Source organism: Giraffa tippelskirchi, chromosome 11 (assembly GCF_054371585.1).
Source record: "Giraffa tippelskirchi isolate mGirTip1 chromosome 11, T2T-mGirTip1v1.2.pri, whole genome shotgun sequence".
Classification (NCBI taxonomy): domain Eukaryota; kingdom Metazoa; phylum Chordata; class Mammalia; order Artiodactyla; family Giraffidae; genus Giraffa; species Giraffa tippelskirchi.
The window spans coordinates 146,115,406-146,131,028 of record NC_137285.1 but is presented as its reverse complement, the minus strand read 5'-3'; the positions used below and the strand labels follow the sequence as shown (position 1 = coordinate 146,131,028).

At 46.0% G+C, this 15,623-nt stretch overlaps 1 protein-coding gene across 16 annotated transcripts in view; it reads left to right on the top strand.

Annotated features, from left to right (window-relative positions):
* The window catches only part of AMBRA1 (autophagy and beclin 1 regulator 1), a 168,093-nt gene that overhangs the window by 128,596 nt on the left and 23,874 nt on the right, over positions 1 to 15,623 (top strand). For all 16 annotated transcript variants that reach the window (XR_014068243.1, XR_014068242.1, XR_014068241.1 and 13 more), the window contains 2 exons: positions 8,343 to 8,531; positions 9,306 to 9,460. Coding sequence is in view for 11 of the 16 variants with exons in the window: in XM_081538478.1 (XP_081394604.1) it covers positions 8,343 to 8,531; positions 9,306 to 9,460 (344 nt within the window). In the remaining 5 variants the exon portion in view is untranslated. The remainder of the gene's footprint in view (positions 1 to 8,342; positions 8,532 to 9,305; positions 9,461 to 15,623) is intronic.

Below are 15,623 nucleotides of genomic sequence, written 5' to 3'. Positions count from 1 at the left end.
CTGCCGTCTATGGGGTCGCACAGAGTCGGACACGACTGAAGCGCCTTAGCAGCAGCAGCAGCAGCTAAATCACCCTCTGTGGAGAGAGCACACCGATTTACATTCTCACCTGCGGTTCATGAGATGGCGTGTTTCCCTAAACTCTTGCCTGTAGATTGTTCTGTCATATTTTGGAGTATTTGCAAATCTGATAGTAAAAATAATATGTAAGTGGGAGTTCTCTGTCGATCTAGTCATTAGGGCTCTGAGCTTCCACTGTGGGGAGTATGGGTTCAATCCCTAATTGGGGAACTAGGATCCTGCAAGCTGTGTGGTGTGGCCAAAAAAATATGTATATAGTATGTTGATATTTTGTATTTCTCATATAATAAGCCACGTTATTTAGCCACATGTGTTTCCTTTCTTGGCTTGTCAGTGGGGTCACCTGTGTGTGTGCGTGTGTGTGTGTGTGTGTGTGTGTGTGTGTGTTGCTGGTCTCTCCCATATCAGCTCTATAGGAGCTCTTTATAAATCAGAAAATTAACACATAGGAGGAGTTTCCTGGTTGTCACTTGTCTTTTGTCTCTGCTGAAGGTTATTTTTGTCACAGGACTTATTTTAAGTAGTCAGAATTATCCAACTTTCCTTTTATGGTTCCTAGATTTTGTGGCAGCATCCAGAAGATCAGATAATACTTTTATATTTTAGTTTTTTCCTTTAAATCTTTGATTCATCAGAAGTTTAACCCAGTCCTAAATAAACAGAGTATGATCCAACTTCTTCCCCGTGTGGCTACTCATTTGTTGCAACCAGTTTATAAAATGATTCATTTGTCCCCATTGATTTGGGATGTCACTTTCATCCTATTAGTATCCTGTGAGTATATAGATGTATGTCTCCTGTCTTTTCTGCCCCAGGAATCTGTCTGATTATTCATGTAACAGTATCACATTGGTTTAAGTTTGAGGCTCTGTGTTTTAGTATCTGGTAGGACTGGTCTCCTTGTTATTTTTTAATCCAAAATTTCCTGCCTGCTTGAACATTTTGGTCTTCTATATGGACTTTAAAACTACCTCGCTTCTTCCCTTCACCGCCCTGAAAAAATCCTGTAAGTGTAATTAATGTGATCACATTGAATATATAAAATAATTTAAGACTCTGTATTTTTGTGGTATCTTCATATGTAAGAACATGGCATGATTTTCTGTTTCTCCACATCTCTCTTATGTTCTTAAAGTTTTCTTCATGTAATTTTATACATTTTCAAAGTTTATTGTTAAAGGCTTTTTAAAAAATTCTGCTATTTTACTGCATCTGTTTACTAATTATAGTTGTTATTCAGTTCAGTCTCTGGGTATGTTATCAGTAAATCATATTAATTTTACCTTCTCCATTTCAAGTTGTACACTTGTGATTTCTTCTTCTTGTCTAAGTGCATTGGCTGCTACAGTCAGAACAGTGTTAAATAACAGCAAGCATCCTCATATCATTCCTGATTTCAGTAGGAAAACATCTAGCTTTTTCCAGGTATGCATATTGTTAACTTTTGGGTTAAACCAGGACTAGTTTATTGTTTTAAGGAAGTCATCTATTCTTGTACATGTGTGCGTGCTAAGTCGCTTTAGTTGTGTCCAACTCTTTGCAGCCATATGGACTGTAGCCTGCCAGGCCCCTCTGTCCATAGGATTCTCCAGGCAGGAATACTGGAGTGGGTTGCCATGCCCTCCTCCAGGGGATCTTCCCAACCCAGGGATCAAACCTGCATCTCCTACAACTCCTGCATTGCAGGCAGATTCTTTACCACTGAGCCACCAGGGAAGCCCCTGTCTATTCTTATTTTATTGTTAATTTTTATCAAGAATAGAGACTGGGAATTCCCTGGTAGTCCAGTGGTTACGATTTAATGCTTTCACTTCCTGAAGCCCAGGTTCAGTCCCTGGTTAGGGAACTAAGTTCCTATAAGCTGCGTGGCATGGCCAAAAAAAAGAGAGACTAGATAATAAATTCAGTCATATCTTATCATCATCTGTGATGATAACTAAATGATTTTTTCCTCTCCTTTGACCTAATAATGTGATCATTATGTTGCTGCTGCTGCTAAGTCACTTCAGTCGTGTCCAACTCTGTGCGACCCCATAGACGGCAGCCCACCAGGCTCCCCCGTCCCTGGGATTCTCCAGGCAAGAATACTGGAGTGGGTTCCCATTTCCTTCTCCAGTGCATGAAAGGGAAAAGTGAAAGTGAAGTCGCTCAGTCGTGTCCAACTCTTAGCGACCCCATGGACTGTAGCCTACCAGGCTCCTCCGTCCATGGGATTTTCCAGGCAAGAGTACTGGAGTGGGGTGCCATTGCCTTCTCCGGATCATTATGTTAATAGATTCTATAATATTGAACCCCTCCTTACCTCCCTTGAATAAACCCTACCTGGTTCATGGTGTGTTCTTTAGCATTAAATTCTTTCCACATAGCTTACTGATAATTTACTTATGAGTTTTTTCCTTGAAATCTATGAGTTTTGGTATCAATGTTATGCTTGTGTTGCAAATATAATTTGAAAGTTTTTCTTTGTCTAGAACAGTTGAAGTAGTATTATAATTATTTGTACTTTTTATAATTTTAAGGTCTGAGCCGGCTGCTTTCTTCTTTTCTCTTCTTTTTCACAAACATAGGGAGAGGTCGTTCTTTGATAACGTTCTCTCTGTCAACTGCCCTATGTTGGTTAAGCAAATGAACTCTTGAGCCACACTGTCTGGATTCAGATCTGCACAGCTACCTTCTAATAGTGTAACCTTGGTTAATTAATCTCTCTGCACCTTAGTTTCCTTGTCTATAAAATGAGGGTTATAATAAGTGCCAACTTCATGTGAATGTTATGAGAATTAAATTAGTTAGTACACGTCAAGCACTCTGAACAACATCTGGCACTTACTGTAGTAGATGGTCAATAAATGTTAGCTCTTTTTATCATGTCTTTTTCTTGGAAATTATACCATGTTTCTTTGAGAATATGGCCATAATTCTAAAGTCATCCCTGCCCTATTTCCAGTACTCCAAGAGGTGCCTCTGAAGAGTGATGTCATGTGAAGAAGATAGTTCTGTATTAGACTGTTGGCTCGTTTGTAATTGGCTTCTGATCCAACATTCTGAAGCATGTTGTTTCTCCCCAGTTGGAGACAATTTTCTTTGAAAGAAACACCAAATATTCTGAAGAATACAGGCACTGGACATACTACTAGCACCGTCTCTCTGGTTGTCCTTGCCGTTCTCTGCACAAGCCTCCGCTTGTTCTGACCGCAGCTTCCTGTCATTCTCCTGTGCTCCTCCCTGCTTCCTTTGATCATGGCTGTTGTAAAACCTGAGCTGATCAAAGAGCATTATGGTACAACCAGATTGACTTATTTAACTTGGCTCACCTTTCCCCCTCATTTAAGTCCTGTGTGGTGTTAGAATTCTGCTTCTTAAAAGCGCCCTATTTTACTCAAGAGTTACTTAGGAAAAAGACTTGGCATTCTAGGAGTTTAGGGCTCATATGTTTGATAGTGGCCGACGTTCCCTGCCATGGTCTTACCCTCTAGAATGCCAGTCACTTATACCTGAGGTTCCTGTCATTAACTCTGCGTTTCCTGGTTGGCCTGAATCAAGTCTTGTTACAGTTTTGATAGATTCAGCTGTCGGCAGAGTTAAGTTGGGGATCTGTTTTGCAGAAGCATCCGTTTCTGAACCTTGCCTGCTTCCCAAAGGAGGGTAGCGTTGGGCTTGGGCCCAGCATGGGCCTGGGAGCCACTGGCCCACAGTTTTACTCAGGTGTGGTCAGCAGCCTCTGTGTCGCTGTGCCATCTGACTTAATCTGAATTGAATTCAGCCCTTTTCTAGAATTAGGCTAAAGAGTTTCACCAACTGTTTCTCTTAGTTGAGATGATCTGTAAAGAGTTAAGAAGTTTGTGAGTAAGGCCTTGTATAACATAGATAATTTTGAAACTGCTGTCATGGAAAAAAAAAAAAGCTCATTAGGTTTACTATGTGTTTAAAGAGTAGGCTCCTACCAGTGAGTAGCATTGGTCACCAGGGTGCCCCGGTGACCTTAAGAAACCCAGAGGCTGGGCGGTGCGGGGCACGCACACACACGCACAGAGCCTGTGTGCTTGCCACTGCTGGGCACGCTTACATAGTGTCATCTGGAGCTCTGTGCAGGAGGTCTCATTCTGAAATCTGAGGGTCAGAGGTAGCCAAAAGGAAATTTTCCTGCTGATTTAAACCCCTTTGGGTTTTCCAAATCAGGATCTAATGCATTTGCAAAAGCACTGCAGCCACTAATCACTCCTGTGGCCTCATCTGGCCAGCCAGCAACAGGCTGCAAATCGATCTTTGTACAAGGTGTTTGTTTATAATTTATGGAGCTGATAGGAAGGCAGAGCCATCTGCTCCTCCAGGCATCAGTATTTCTTACCCCTCCCATTCCCTGCTAGGGCATTTTCACTTGGAAATCGTTTATAATTAGGAGGCGATTACGCTGCAAAGTCTGGAACATGGCTTCCTGCTGTCTCCTGCATCGTTCTTGCTCCCCCTGGAGCTGCCCCGCTGCAGCTTGGAAGCGGTTCTGATTTGAAAACCCTTTACTTGCCTGCCCTCACTTCCATCCTCAGCTGCCCAGCTAACTGCTCCATCCTCACTCCCCGTGGGTGTCTTCCCTTCCCGTGTGCAGGGCTGTTTGCTGGAACTCCAGCTTAGGGATCAAGGGGTGTTTGGTGAGGCAGCAGTTTTCAAGTGTGGTCCTAGATCAGCAACATCAGAGACACCTGGGAACTCTCTCGAAATACAAATTCTCAGGCCTCACCTCAGCAATCTGTGTTTTAATAGGCCCTCCAGGTTATTCTGATGCATGCTAACACCTGAGAACCACTGTAGTAAGGCAAGGCAGGAAGCAGAACAAAGATTTCTGGTGGCGTGCGGGTTGCCACTATCCTAGGCTGTATTTTACTTCACCTTTTTCTCCACCTGCTTACATTATTGTCAAGTCCAAAAAGGATGAGCTGTCCTTGTCATTAGTGCATTACTTTCCTATGGCCTGAGAAAGCAAATAAGAGAGCCAGGAAATCTCTCCCTGTGTAAATTAACTCATCAAAATTTCAGCCTTCTGAGAAGAAGCTGCACGAACAAATTGAAGCAGTGACCACTCACCATTGTAACTGAATATTTCCATTTCCATGTGGGAAATTAATAGACAACAAGCAGCAAATGTAAATTACTAATTGGAGCTCTGAAATATTAATGAAACTATAAACATACCACCCAGTGCTTACTGAAGCTACCAAATCACTCTTTGCCTACCACGTTCCCGTTATTAGGGGAGAAGTAAAACCCTGGATCCCTAGCTACACACCAAATTGAGCCTGCTGCTGGAGAAACTCAACTTTAATTCCAGCATTCTCTTTTCACGTGTTATTTGCATCTCTCTGAGCTCACTGCAGGAACTGGGAGCAATTGCGAAATTGGGTGGAGTTGAGGGGAGAGGACAAAATTTGGGAGCTGGCCATTGAATTGGAGTCCTGGAGTCATCCTAATACAGTACAAGGGCTTCCCTGGTGGCTCAGATGGTAAAGCGTCTGCCTGCAGTGCAGGAGATCCAGGTTCGATCCCTAGATTGGGAAGATCCCCTGGAGAAGGAAATGGCAACCCACTCCAGTACTCTTGCCTGGAAAATTCCATGGACAGAGGAGCCTGGTAGGCCCAGTCCAAGGGGTCGCAAAGAGTTGGACACTACTGAGCGACTTCACTTTAATACAGTACAAACACAAACGCAGTGGCTTGGATTTGGGGGCTCACAAAATGCTGTTTGTCTATATGCCGAGTTTTTCAGGCAGTTAGAGCCAAACTTCTCAGAAGAAGGAAAACCTTACTTGTAATTTCCTCCCCACCCCCAGCCCACCTTAGAAATTAATCTGGAAGTTGGATAGCATTGCTGACTCAACGGACATGAGTTTGAGCAAACTCTAGGAGATAGTGAAGGACAGGGAAGCCTGGCACACTGCGGTCAGTGGGGTCACAAAGAGTCGGACGCGACTTAGTGATTGAACTACAACAATCTAGTACTGCTTTTCTAATGTTGGTGGTGAGTTTTGAGGGTGATTGTAGGCTTCTGTAAGCTTAAACTGCAGGTTAACACATATGAACTAGAACTCTGTAACAGCAAGATAGAAAAGCCTACTTTCATAAAATACTCACATGCATTTTTGAGATATTAAATGTAGATATAATGGAAACCGTGCAAAGCTGTCTTAAAGCCCACAGAGTCCATTTCCTTCTGTGTTTATTTTCATGTCCTACTTAATATTTGTGATTACTTTTTCTCTCCACCTTGGATGGTCAGTTTCTTTTTACCTTTCTGAGAACTGTGCCAACATCAAGGTTAGAAAACCAAGATGGACTCACTCTTAAAGCTCCCCCAGTTCCCTTGACTCTGTATCCCCAGCTGTAATGATGTGTCTAATCAGGGAGGGGAGGAGGAGATTGTCATCTTTCTGGCAACAGGCTTGGGACCCCTAGTAAGGAGCAGACGGTCTGAGTGCTAACTAGATGGATCTAGCCATACAGGCTCGAGCAGATGGTGGGTTTGAAGTTGAGCAGCACAGAGCTCTAATGGTGATAGCACTGAGTATTTGGATGTCATTATTTTATTAGTGAGCAAACAGAACCATCCTTGTGGTCCCTTCTCAGTGCTACATATGATGGTGCTGTCTGTGTCAGCCCCCAAGAATTGGCACAATAGCCGATCAGTGTGTTCTGATGTCTTTTTTGATCTACTGTCATCTCTGTGGCTTCATTAACAACACCCAGAGAAAGGGAGATGAATACAGAGCTTTAGAAATCACTCCCAAGTTCCTGATAAACCTCAACACCCCCTCCACCCACCTCAAGAAAGCAGTTTTTTGTTTTGTTTTCCTTAGGGTGATTTCCTGAGGAAACTCACCCTTGACATTCCAGGTCAGACGGTTTGGCTCCCTGGAGTAGATCACCTAGAATCTAGTGAGGGCTCTTGAGCTTGCCTGTTGGTTTGTTTTAACTATAACGCCTCTGACAGTGGCTGTTTAAGTCATCTTCCAATGAGAGAAAGAGGGGCTTCCCTGGAGGTCCCATGGTTAAGACTCTGCACTTCCAGTGCCAGGCGCACAGGTTCAGTCCCTTGTCGGGGAACTAAGATCCCATATCCTCATGGTGCAGCCGAGAGAGAGAGAGAGAGAGAGAGAGAGAGAGAGAGAGAGAGAGATAAAGAGAGTGAGTAAATCAGTCTCTCTGCACGTGCACATAAGGTAGATCTAAAGGAGACAGAGCCCAGAGGCGCTTGGACGCGCTGTGCGTCCATTCCCTTTGGATGTGTTGTGCAGTTCTGCTGATGCCTATACTGTGGGCGCTCTGGTTCCAGGCTCACATCGAGGGTAGACCACTTCCTGCGGGCAGAGATGTGCACAATGGGCCTCAGAGAGGGGTTCAAATGGAAACCGAAACCAGGTATGCAGGCCCAGTCCAGAGCTGGCTAACATCGCATTAGTTCTGTCACATGGAATGGATTCTCCCCACCGACAGACAGTCCTCCACCCTACCCCGCCCAGGCCCTCATGCTGAGCCGGCCTGCCTCCTGGCTGACCATACATAATTCTCAGTAAGTGCTAAGTGCAGACTGGAGCTGCCCGTGGTCATCGGCTTCTGGTGTGGGTGGGGGGACAAGCATAGTGAACACAGTTCCAGCCCCCCAGCCAGGGCTGGGCTCTGTTTCTCTTGATCCTCTCTTGTGGAATTAGGGATTAGTATTAGCAAGGAGCTGTCCGGAAGACTGAAGTCTTGTAAATGCTCCGGTTTTCTTAAAGGAGAAAATAAGACACAGATTTGTGAAATGATTCCCTTCTCCAAGGTCACATAGAGGTGGAGAGTAGCATTCTCACCCCCAAGCAAGTTTTACCTCTATCACCTTTTTCTTGGAATCGGCGGGTTTACATTTTCATTCATCTCAGTTTTGATCTTTTGGACAATAACAGCTGTTGAGTGGCTCTCCAGGAATAATTTTTAATAACTTTCTCCTTATCTCATCTCTCAAATGATGTCTCTTAAGTGTGAGCTAGGACTCAGCAGGCGGTTGTGGCTGTGCTGACTCTGTAGTTTCCTGGTACAGGGGTGGAAGAGACATATCTTTTTGGTATCTTGTGTTGCTTGTTTTGTGACATTTTAGTAGGAAAGGCAGCCTTGATAATTTCTGGAGAGGGTTCAGATTCCGGCCCTTAGGGATACGCCCCCAAATGTCTTGACGTAGCATTTTTCACACCATTAACTCCAGACTTCCTTACCCTCTTTTCTTTCTTTGTCTGACGCAGCCTCCGTGAATGTGCTGGTGCAGAACTGCAAGATCTACAATGATGCCAGCTGTGACATTTCTGCAGATGGCCAGCTCCTGGCTGCATTCATCCCTAGCAGTCAGAGGGGCTTTCCTGATGAAGGCATCCTGGCGGTGTACTCCCTGGCCCCCCATAACCTGGGTGAAATGCTCTACACCAAGCGATTTGGTAAGGGATGGGAAGCCTAGTGAAGTAACACAAGAGCGCTAGTACCTTGGCCTGGGCACTCCCTGGTGAGGCACCGCTTAGGTGGGAGTAATGGTCGTACGCTACCCCCTGCTTTACAGGCACAGGTCAGAGGAAGATGCTGTGTCCTAGCTGATAGCGTTGCAGGAGAGTCTCAGAATAAGCGTCCTCCCCACCACCATGGCATCACCGGCATGTTCCCATTGTGAGGGGCGAGAATAGGGGAGGAGCTCTGTTTTCGGTCATGGCTCGGGGAAGTGGGCACACTCACACGCTGCAAGCCAGTCTGGCCTTGTGTAGATTTATGTACAAGGGTGTTCACAGCGGTGTTATTTGTCACAGAGAAAAATGTCAAATTCTGAAGAGTTGCTTAAATAAATGATGGTGCATTGACAAGACAGAATACCATTTGGCCTTTAAAAGGCTCTTACAGAGGAATATTTAATGGTAAAAAATCTTTGTAATGTATAAAGTGAAAAAAGTGGATTTCAAAATAGCAGTTACAGTATGATAACAATTTTGAATGTGATTCTGTGCTAATATGGGTTAGCATTCATTAAGTACATTTTGTATGTCAAGAGGTAGACTTAGTACTTTGCACACCTTCTCACTGTACTCCTCACTACCACCCTGTGAGATTAACTCCAGGATGACCAAACAAAGATGGAGGCCAGGGAGAGAGAAAAGACTAAGGAAGATTATTTGCTGGTAACAGCGAGAGCTCTAGGGAATGTCTCTCTGTCCTTCTGGCCTCAGGTCCCAACGCCATCTCGGTGAGCCTGTCTCCGATGGGTCGATACGTGATGGTGGGCTTGGCCTCACGAAGGATTCTGCTGCACCCCTCCACGGAGCACATGGTGGCCCAGGTCTTCAGGCTGCAGCAGGCGCATGGTGGTGAGACCTCCATGAGGGTGAGTGCCTTGCTCGTGGCTTCGCCATATGGTGGTTCTCCTAGGCCTGGCTGGCAGAGCGATGCAGGACAGAGGTGTGGTCTCCCAGCCAGGACCAGAGGCGTCACGCCCATAAGGAGCCAGGAAGGACTCCAGTCCAGCCCAGTCGTGACCAGCCGGCCTCACTTTTGGATGCTCTGGGCTATGAAAAGGCAGTCTTTCTCATACCCTAAATCACGAGCTGGGTCCCCGGAGGCCTGAAGGGACCTTGGGATAGAGACCAAACTGAATACTTCCTTACCTCAGTTTGAGACCTATAGTCTGGAGATACATAAAGAACCCAGTGAAATATTTATGCTTTTTTTTTTTAATTTTTGAGGAGGCAGGCTATAAAAAGAGATAGGTAGTAAACTATGAAATGTTCCTTTCCTGAGATTGTAATCACAGTGGGAGATGCGGACTCTGCGGAGCTGCTGCGCTCTTAACTGTCCCGTCCATTTCACCGGCAGAGGAAGGTGGTGTTTAGGACCCGCTCTTGTCTGAAACCGTCCTCTGTGTATTACCATAAAAGCCTCTGGGCATCATGGGGTTAGTGGCCTCCTGGACTCAACCAGTCTAGCTTCTGAGATTCCCACATCCCACGGGGGCTCATTTGGCCAGGGTTTTGTCAAGGGGAGTTGAGCATTTGAACAGTTCTCTAATTAGATGGTATTTAAGCTCTGTCTCAAGCTAAGAACCTGAGAATTCCCCGAGCACTGTGCGCTGTGCCACTTACAGTTTTATGCTCTTGCTTATGTGTACTTTCCCGTTTTCTGTAGCTGTGTGGTATGTCTGTTTAATCCACCCAATTAGGTTCAGTGTAAGCTCCACGGGGGCAGATCCCCCAGGGCCTCTCATTTAGTGCCACACGTGTAGATCCTTGTGGAATTCAGGCTGAAATCTGAAGCATTGGTTTAAAGAAAAATCCTAAAGATAGGACCCATGATATACAAAGCAATAGGAAGCAGGTGACCAGGTCTGGTATCTCTGGCCTCTTCTTGCTCCAGTCTTCTGCAGGGAAGAAGCCCTACTCTGCTGAGCCAGTTTCCAAGCCCCTGGAACGAATAAGGCCTTCTCCTGCCTGGGTACCTTTACCTGGAGTGCCCTCTTCTCCCTGAAACCCAACTGCGTGCAGGCTGCTTCCCTGCTGTGGAATCTTCTGAACAGGATTGATCACTCCCCTGTATGGAGCACAGGCTCTGTATTAACACTCATCACACCAAACTGCCATTCCATATCTCCATGTCATTCTCCTCTCTTGGCCCAGGAGCTCCTTGAGAATAGAGACCACGTCTGTTTCATCTTTGTGAAGTCCAAGTACCTAATAAGGAACCTGATATTTAGGAGAAGCTGAGGGAATAAAAGAGAATCTTAAGAAAAGCATCCTTATCATTTCCAGCTTGTCACTAGCAGGACCAATGAAGGATGACTTCATGTGCCACCATGCCTCTGGCAAGGGTAGAAGCGAGGCATTGTCTGCTCTTGACATCATAATGACAAGGAAAGTTCTGATTCTTGAATTCCGTGTGACTGGAAATGTTTGACATTGAGTGATTGGGAGGGGACTTTGCAGGAAATTCATCAACCCTGTTTTCTTACCTAGAGAAGTGAGGATGGAAGGTGAACTTTAAATATTCTTATGTTAAGCAGATTTGGTTGGTAAAAGTACCTGGTGTCTGCTTTTCACCGCCTAGAGTCTTGGTCGTTGCTGTTCTTCTTACCCGTCCTGCCTAACTATGGAATAATGGTTTCTAATCATTAAGAGACAGGAGCAGTAATGGACATCTCCAGCCTCTTCCAGAAGCCAGGGCTCCTGCCCAACTTTTGGGCACAGCCTGCCAGTCCTCCATCCTAGCAAGGTTCCTCTCTTCCATAAGTAGCCAGAAACACCTGGCTGAAGGCAGACAGTTCCAGGGTGGAAGCCAAGATGCTGTCACAGACGGGGCCTGCCGTGTAGGGGATGCAGTTGGAGAAGTCTGCTGTGGAGATGAGGGGCGCAGGGCACCCAGCCAGCTGCTGCGTGCATGACAACAAGAGATGCTTGTCAGGCGTTTGATTCTCAACAGGTCCCCCTGCTGCTTAGGGCCTTCCCAGGTGATTCAGTGTTAAAGAATCCACCCGCCAATGCAGGAGATCTGGGTTCAACGCCTGGGTTAGGAAACTCCCCAGAGTAGGAAATGGCAATCCACTCCAGAATTCTTGCCTGGAGAATTCCGTAGACAGGGGAGCCTGGTGGGCTGCAGTCCATGGGGTCGCAAAAGAGTTGGACACGACTGAGGCCACCCACGCTGCTTAGGAGAGGAGCTGAGTAATTTGAAAGCTCTCATTTGGGAAGTGTTTCCCTCAAACAGGAGGCAGGATCCAGGCTTCTCAGCAAGGTTTTTGCTCACCCTGTCCACCCAGTCTGACTTTAAACTCCCATGCTACAGAAAGGTTTCTGGTTTTCCAGGTCTTGGTCGCCTCTTACGTCCGAAGGCACCAAAGCACTCAGCACATGTCCCTGAATTCAGTCCCCGGTGGGAGGGAAGACACCAGCTTTTTGGGATAGCTGTGCTGTTCCACCATTTAAGGCAAGAAGTGCCATTTTTGTCTGAGAATAGGGAGCAAGGGTTTAATGGGACAGTAGAGCCTCTCCCTCTTTGCACAGGTAAGTTTAGATGGCTGTCTCCATCCATCAAGTCAAGCTGTGTCCTTGAAGGGATTGTGGGTCCTGGGCCTGTCCTGGAGCTCCTCTGTCAGGTCCCCCTTCTCCGTGGTGGTAGCTCTTGGAATTCACTGTGGTAACGTTGAGAGTTGAAATTGTTGGGCCAACAGATGTTCCTAGGAGAATATCCCCAAGAGTATTGACTTACTTTAATTCCCACTGAGGGACCCTCTCTCCCCAAGAGATGATCCCTTACCCAATCCCATATGAAAACTGTGAAAATGAATTGCTAATTGCTCTTAGCCAGGGTGCAGTTACTAACAGCAGTTCTTCAGACCCGTGGATCATCAGTGCTTCTCAAACTGTGCTCCTTGGACAACCTGCATTAGAAGGCATGGGGTCCTGGTTAAAATACAGGCTCTACTTCAGACCTAAAATCAATAAGAATTGGGCAGGGAGGGGACCAGGTATTTGTATCTGTCAAACAAGCTTCCAGATGATCTCATATGCACTTGAGTTTGAGAACTGCTGTTCTTAATGACTGCTTTCTTCATTGTAGCTTTCTGCCCTCAGCCTCTTCAGCAAGGCAGAGAGAGTCTCAGGTTCACTTCTTATTGTGGTTTTATGTGTGGTGCTTTGATTGTTTGCTAATTTTGTTGCAGGCACACTGGCGTTTGTGTTCTGTTTCCTATCAGACTCTTAGCTTTTTGGCTGTCCGTGCTTCACCTCCTATCTTTTCTCAGTTGTAATTGCTTTCCAGGGTACTCCCTTGAATATCTCTATGTGATGAATTCTTTTCTTCCCCATGTTGAGTGTAATTATTATCCTTGTTTCTAGGATCTAGGGTCCTCAGATATGTGCCCTCTCTGCTTAATAAGGCTAGGCTTAGTCGTCCCAGTTTTAGTATCACTGGCAAACCAGGAGAAGTAAGACTGGACGCCTGTTTTGCCTCTCCCTTCCCTCTGTCCGTCTGAGGCCCCTCCAGGCTGGATATACTGTTGTCTATGCTTCAGGGCCTCACTTGCCGCCTGACTCCCTCACACTTGAGCCAGTAGGGCTTTTTGTTAATTTCTGTTTTGTTTCTAAGTTAGGCATTTAGGGATTGCTGAGCTGAAGTTTTGCTGAATTCTCAAAACACTAAACTGCCTGAGTTCCCTCTCTGCTTTCATTTCCTAATTGGAACAAAGCACAATATTGTAACTGAAAACAGCAATTAATTTTCTAAAATTGTGGCAACTTGCACAGGGTAATAACTTTGGTTGTAACCAAGTGAAAGCATAAAATAACAAAAATATAGAATTACTAATGAAACCAGAAATAGTCATATAGCAAACTGTTCTTCCAGTTTGTATGGGTAACAAGTGCTGTTTTGCCTAGGAATGGGGGCAAGAGTCAGCGGTGGGGGGGCGGGGGGGAGGCAGTGCTAGGGCGGTTTGAGTTAGAAGGCAAGAATACGCTTCGTGGTTTCCACCTAGGAATTAACAGGTGTTACGCTTCCTCTCCCAGACCCGTAGACCACCCCCTCCCCGCAGCGGGTGGGAGTTGTAGGCATGTAAGTGGTTTAATAAGAACTGACAGGGCTTCTCATTCCATAACCCCTGCATATCCTAGACTTGACTCTCACCAGGGCTGGTTTGCTTTTCGCTCTGATCGTTTTTTTTGGGGGGGGGGTCGGGGGCGCGGCAGAAGTGATGGACGAGGGACTTGAGTGGAGAAGCAATCCCTGGGACGGAGAGCAGTTTAGCTCTCCTTTCTCCCTGAAACAGCATCATGCTCTGTAAGGCAAAGCCTCCGATAACTTAAGGGCCAATTTTATTGAAAGCTTTTTCTTTGTGGCTATGTGGTGAATCTGTATTCAAGGGTTGAGCATCCATTACCCAGACAGATGGTTAGTTTGGAGGAGGTGTTGGGAAGAGCCTGCCCTTCCCTCCCTTCACCCCCGTCTCTCTCTCTCTCTTACCCCTTCTTCTCCCCTGCTCACTGCCTTCCTGGCTGCTCTCCCACCGCCCCACGCCCCTTCTTGACCCTGAGAGTTCTGCTCTTCTGTGCTGGACTGTCCCCTGGTGTACCCTCTCCCTCGAGCGCTCCAGCTCCACAGATATGCATCCCCCAGGACTTTCCTGGTGGTGCAGTGGTGAAGACGCCATGCTTCCACTACAGGGGGCTTTGGAACTAAGATCCCACATGCCTCAGGGTGTCACCGAGAAAAAAAAAAAAGATATGCACCCCCCTCATTCTCAATAGTTTCTAGGCAGCGGAAAAGGAAGGCAGGCTTTTTAGACCTGCAACCTACTCACATCTAACTGGGCAGTAGGTCTCGGTGTGTATTCCCAGGACTGAGTCCGTATCATCAGGGAACTTAACAGAAACGCAGCTTCTCAGCCCCATCCCAGACCTACTGAATCCGAAGCTCTGAGGGTGGAGCCCAGCCATCCTTGTTTTACCGAGCCCTCCGGTTGAGCCTGCACACCGAGTCAAGACTGAGGACCAGCTGTCAGCTGCATGGGGTTTCTAGTTAGACCTGTCAGCTTAGCTTTGTTCTTTTCTCTTTTGCTGTCACTTTGTCTCTTCCTGTCTCTGAAACCTCATCTGGTTTATTTCTGTGGCTCCTTTAACCAGATATCTCAGGTACTGTCAAGAAGTTGAAAAATTGATGAGGACCTCCTACCCTTAGCATGTCTGGATCCTGCTGGCATCCTAGTGATGGCACTTTAAGGACTAAGGCTGTGGGGCCTTCTTCCCAGTTCTCATTAAGATTCTTACCTGCCCACAGCTGACTTCACTCAGGCCCATGCCTGTTGGCCTACGTGCTGTACGGAGATTCTTAGGCTTATAAAGTGAGAAGCAGCAGCTTTATTTTTCTCTCTAGGTCCTTCCCCATCTGAAAGAGTAGTTCTTGAGTTCCTTTTCCCAACATTCAACTCACTGTTGTCCTTGGATGGGACATGCCGCTGTGATCCCACTAACAGCTATCTTAGTGTCACCTTGGTCATAAAGAAACGGTAGTTGGCTTTGTTTCATACCATTTCATAGCCATCTTCACAGAACAGCCTAGGGATGACTGATAATGATTATTACCATAGGTTCATTAAAATGAACCACAGAAAAGACTTGGCGTCCAGAGTACTCAGATCAGTCATAACTAAACTGGAGCTGAGACCCTGGGTCAGGATGGGTGGCCAGTGCTGTCAGCGCTTGTAACTAACATCTATAGGCTAACTAACTGCATTATGTAACTAACAGTTACTGCGAAACTAACTGCATTATGTTACTAACATCTATAGGCTCTTTTGGCCTGTCCTTGCTCCAGTCTTCAACATATATTCTTTACCATGGCTTCCTCCTTGCCCTGAATTTAGCCTGTGATCACATCCAATCTTCTGCACTTACTTAGATTCTAAAAGTCTGATATTCAAACGTGACCTGTAACTCTAGTTCAATCCAGAGTATTCTCCAGAAATCTTAAGAGAACTGAGCCTCTTCTTAATCTTGTCTGGCCTT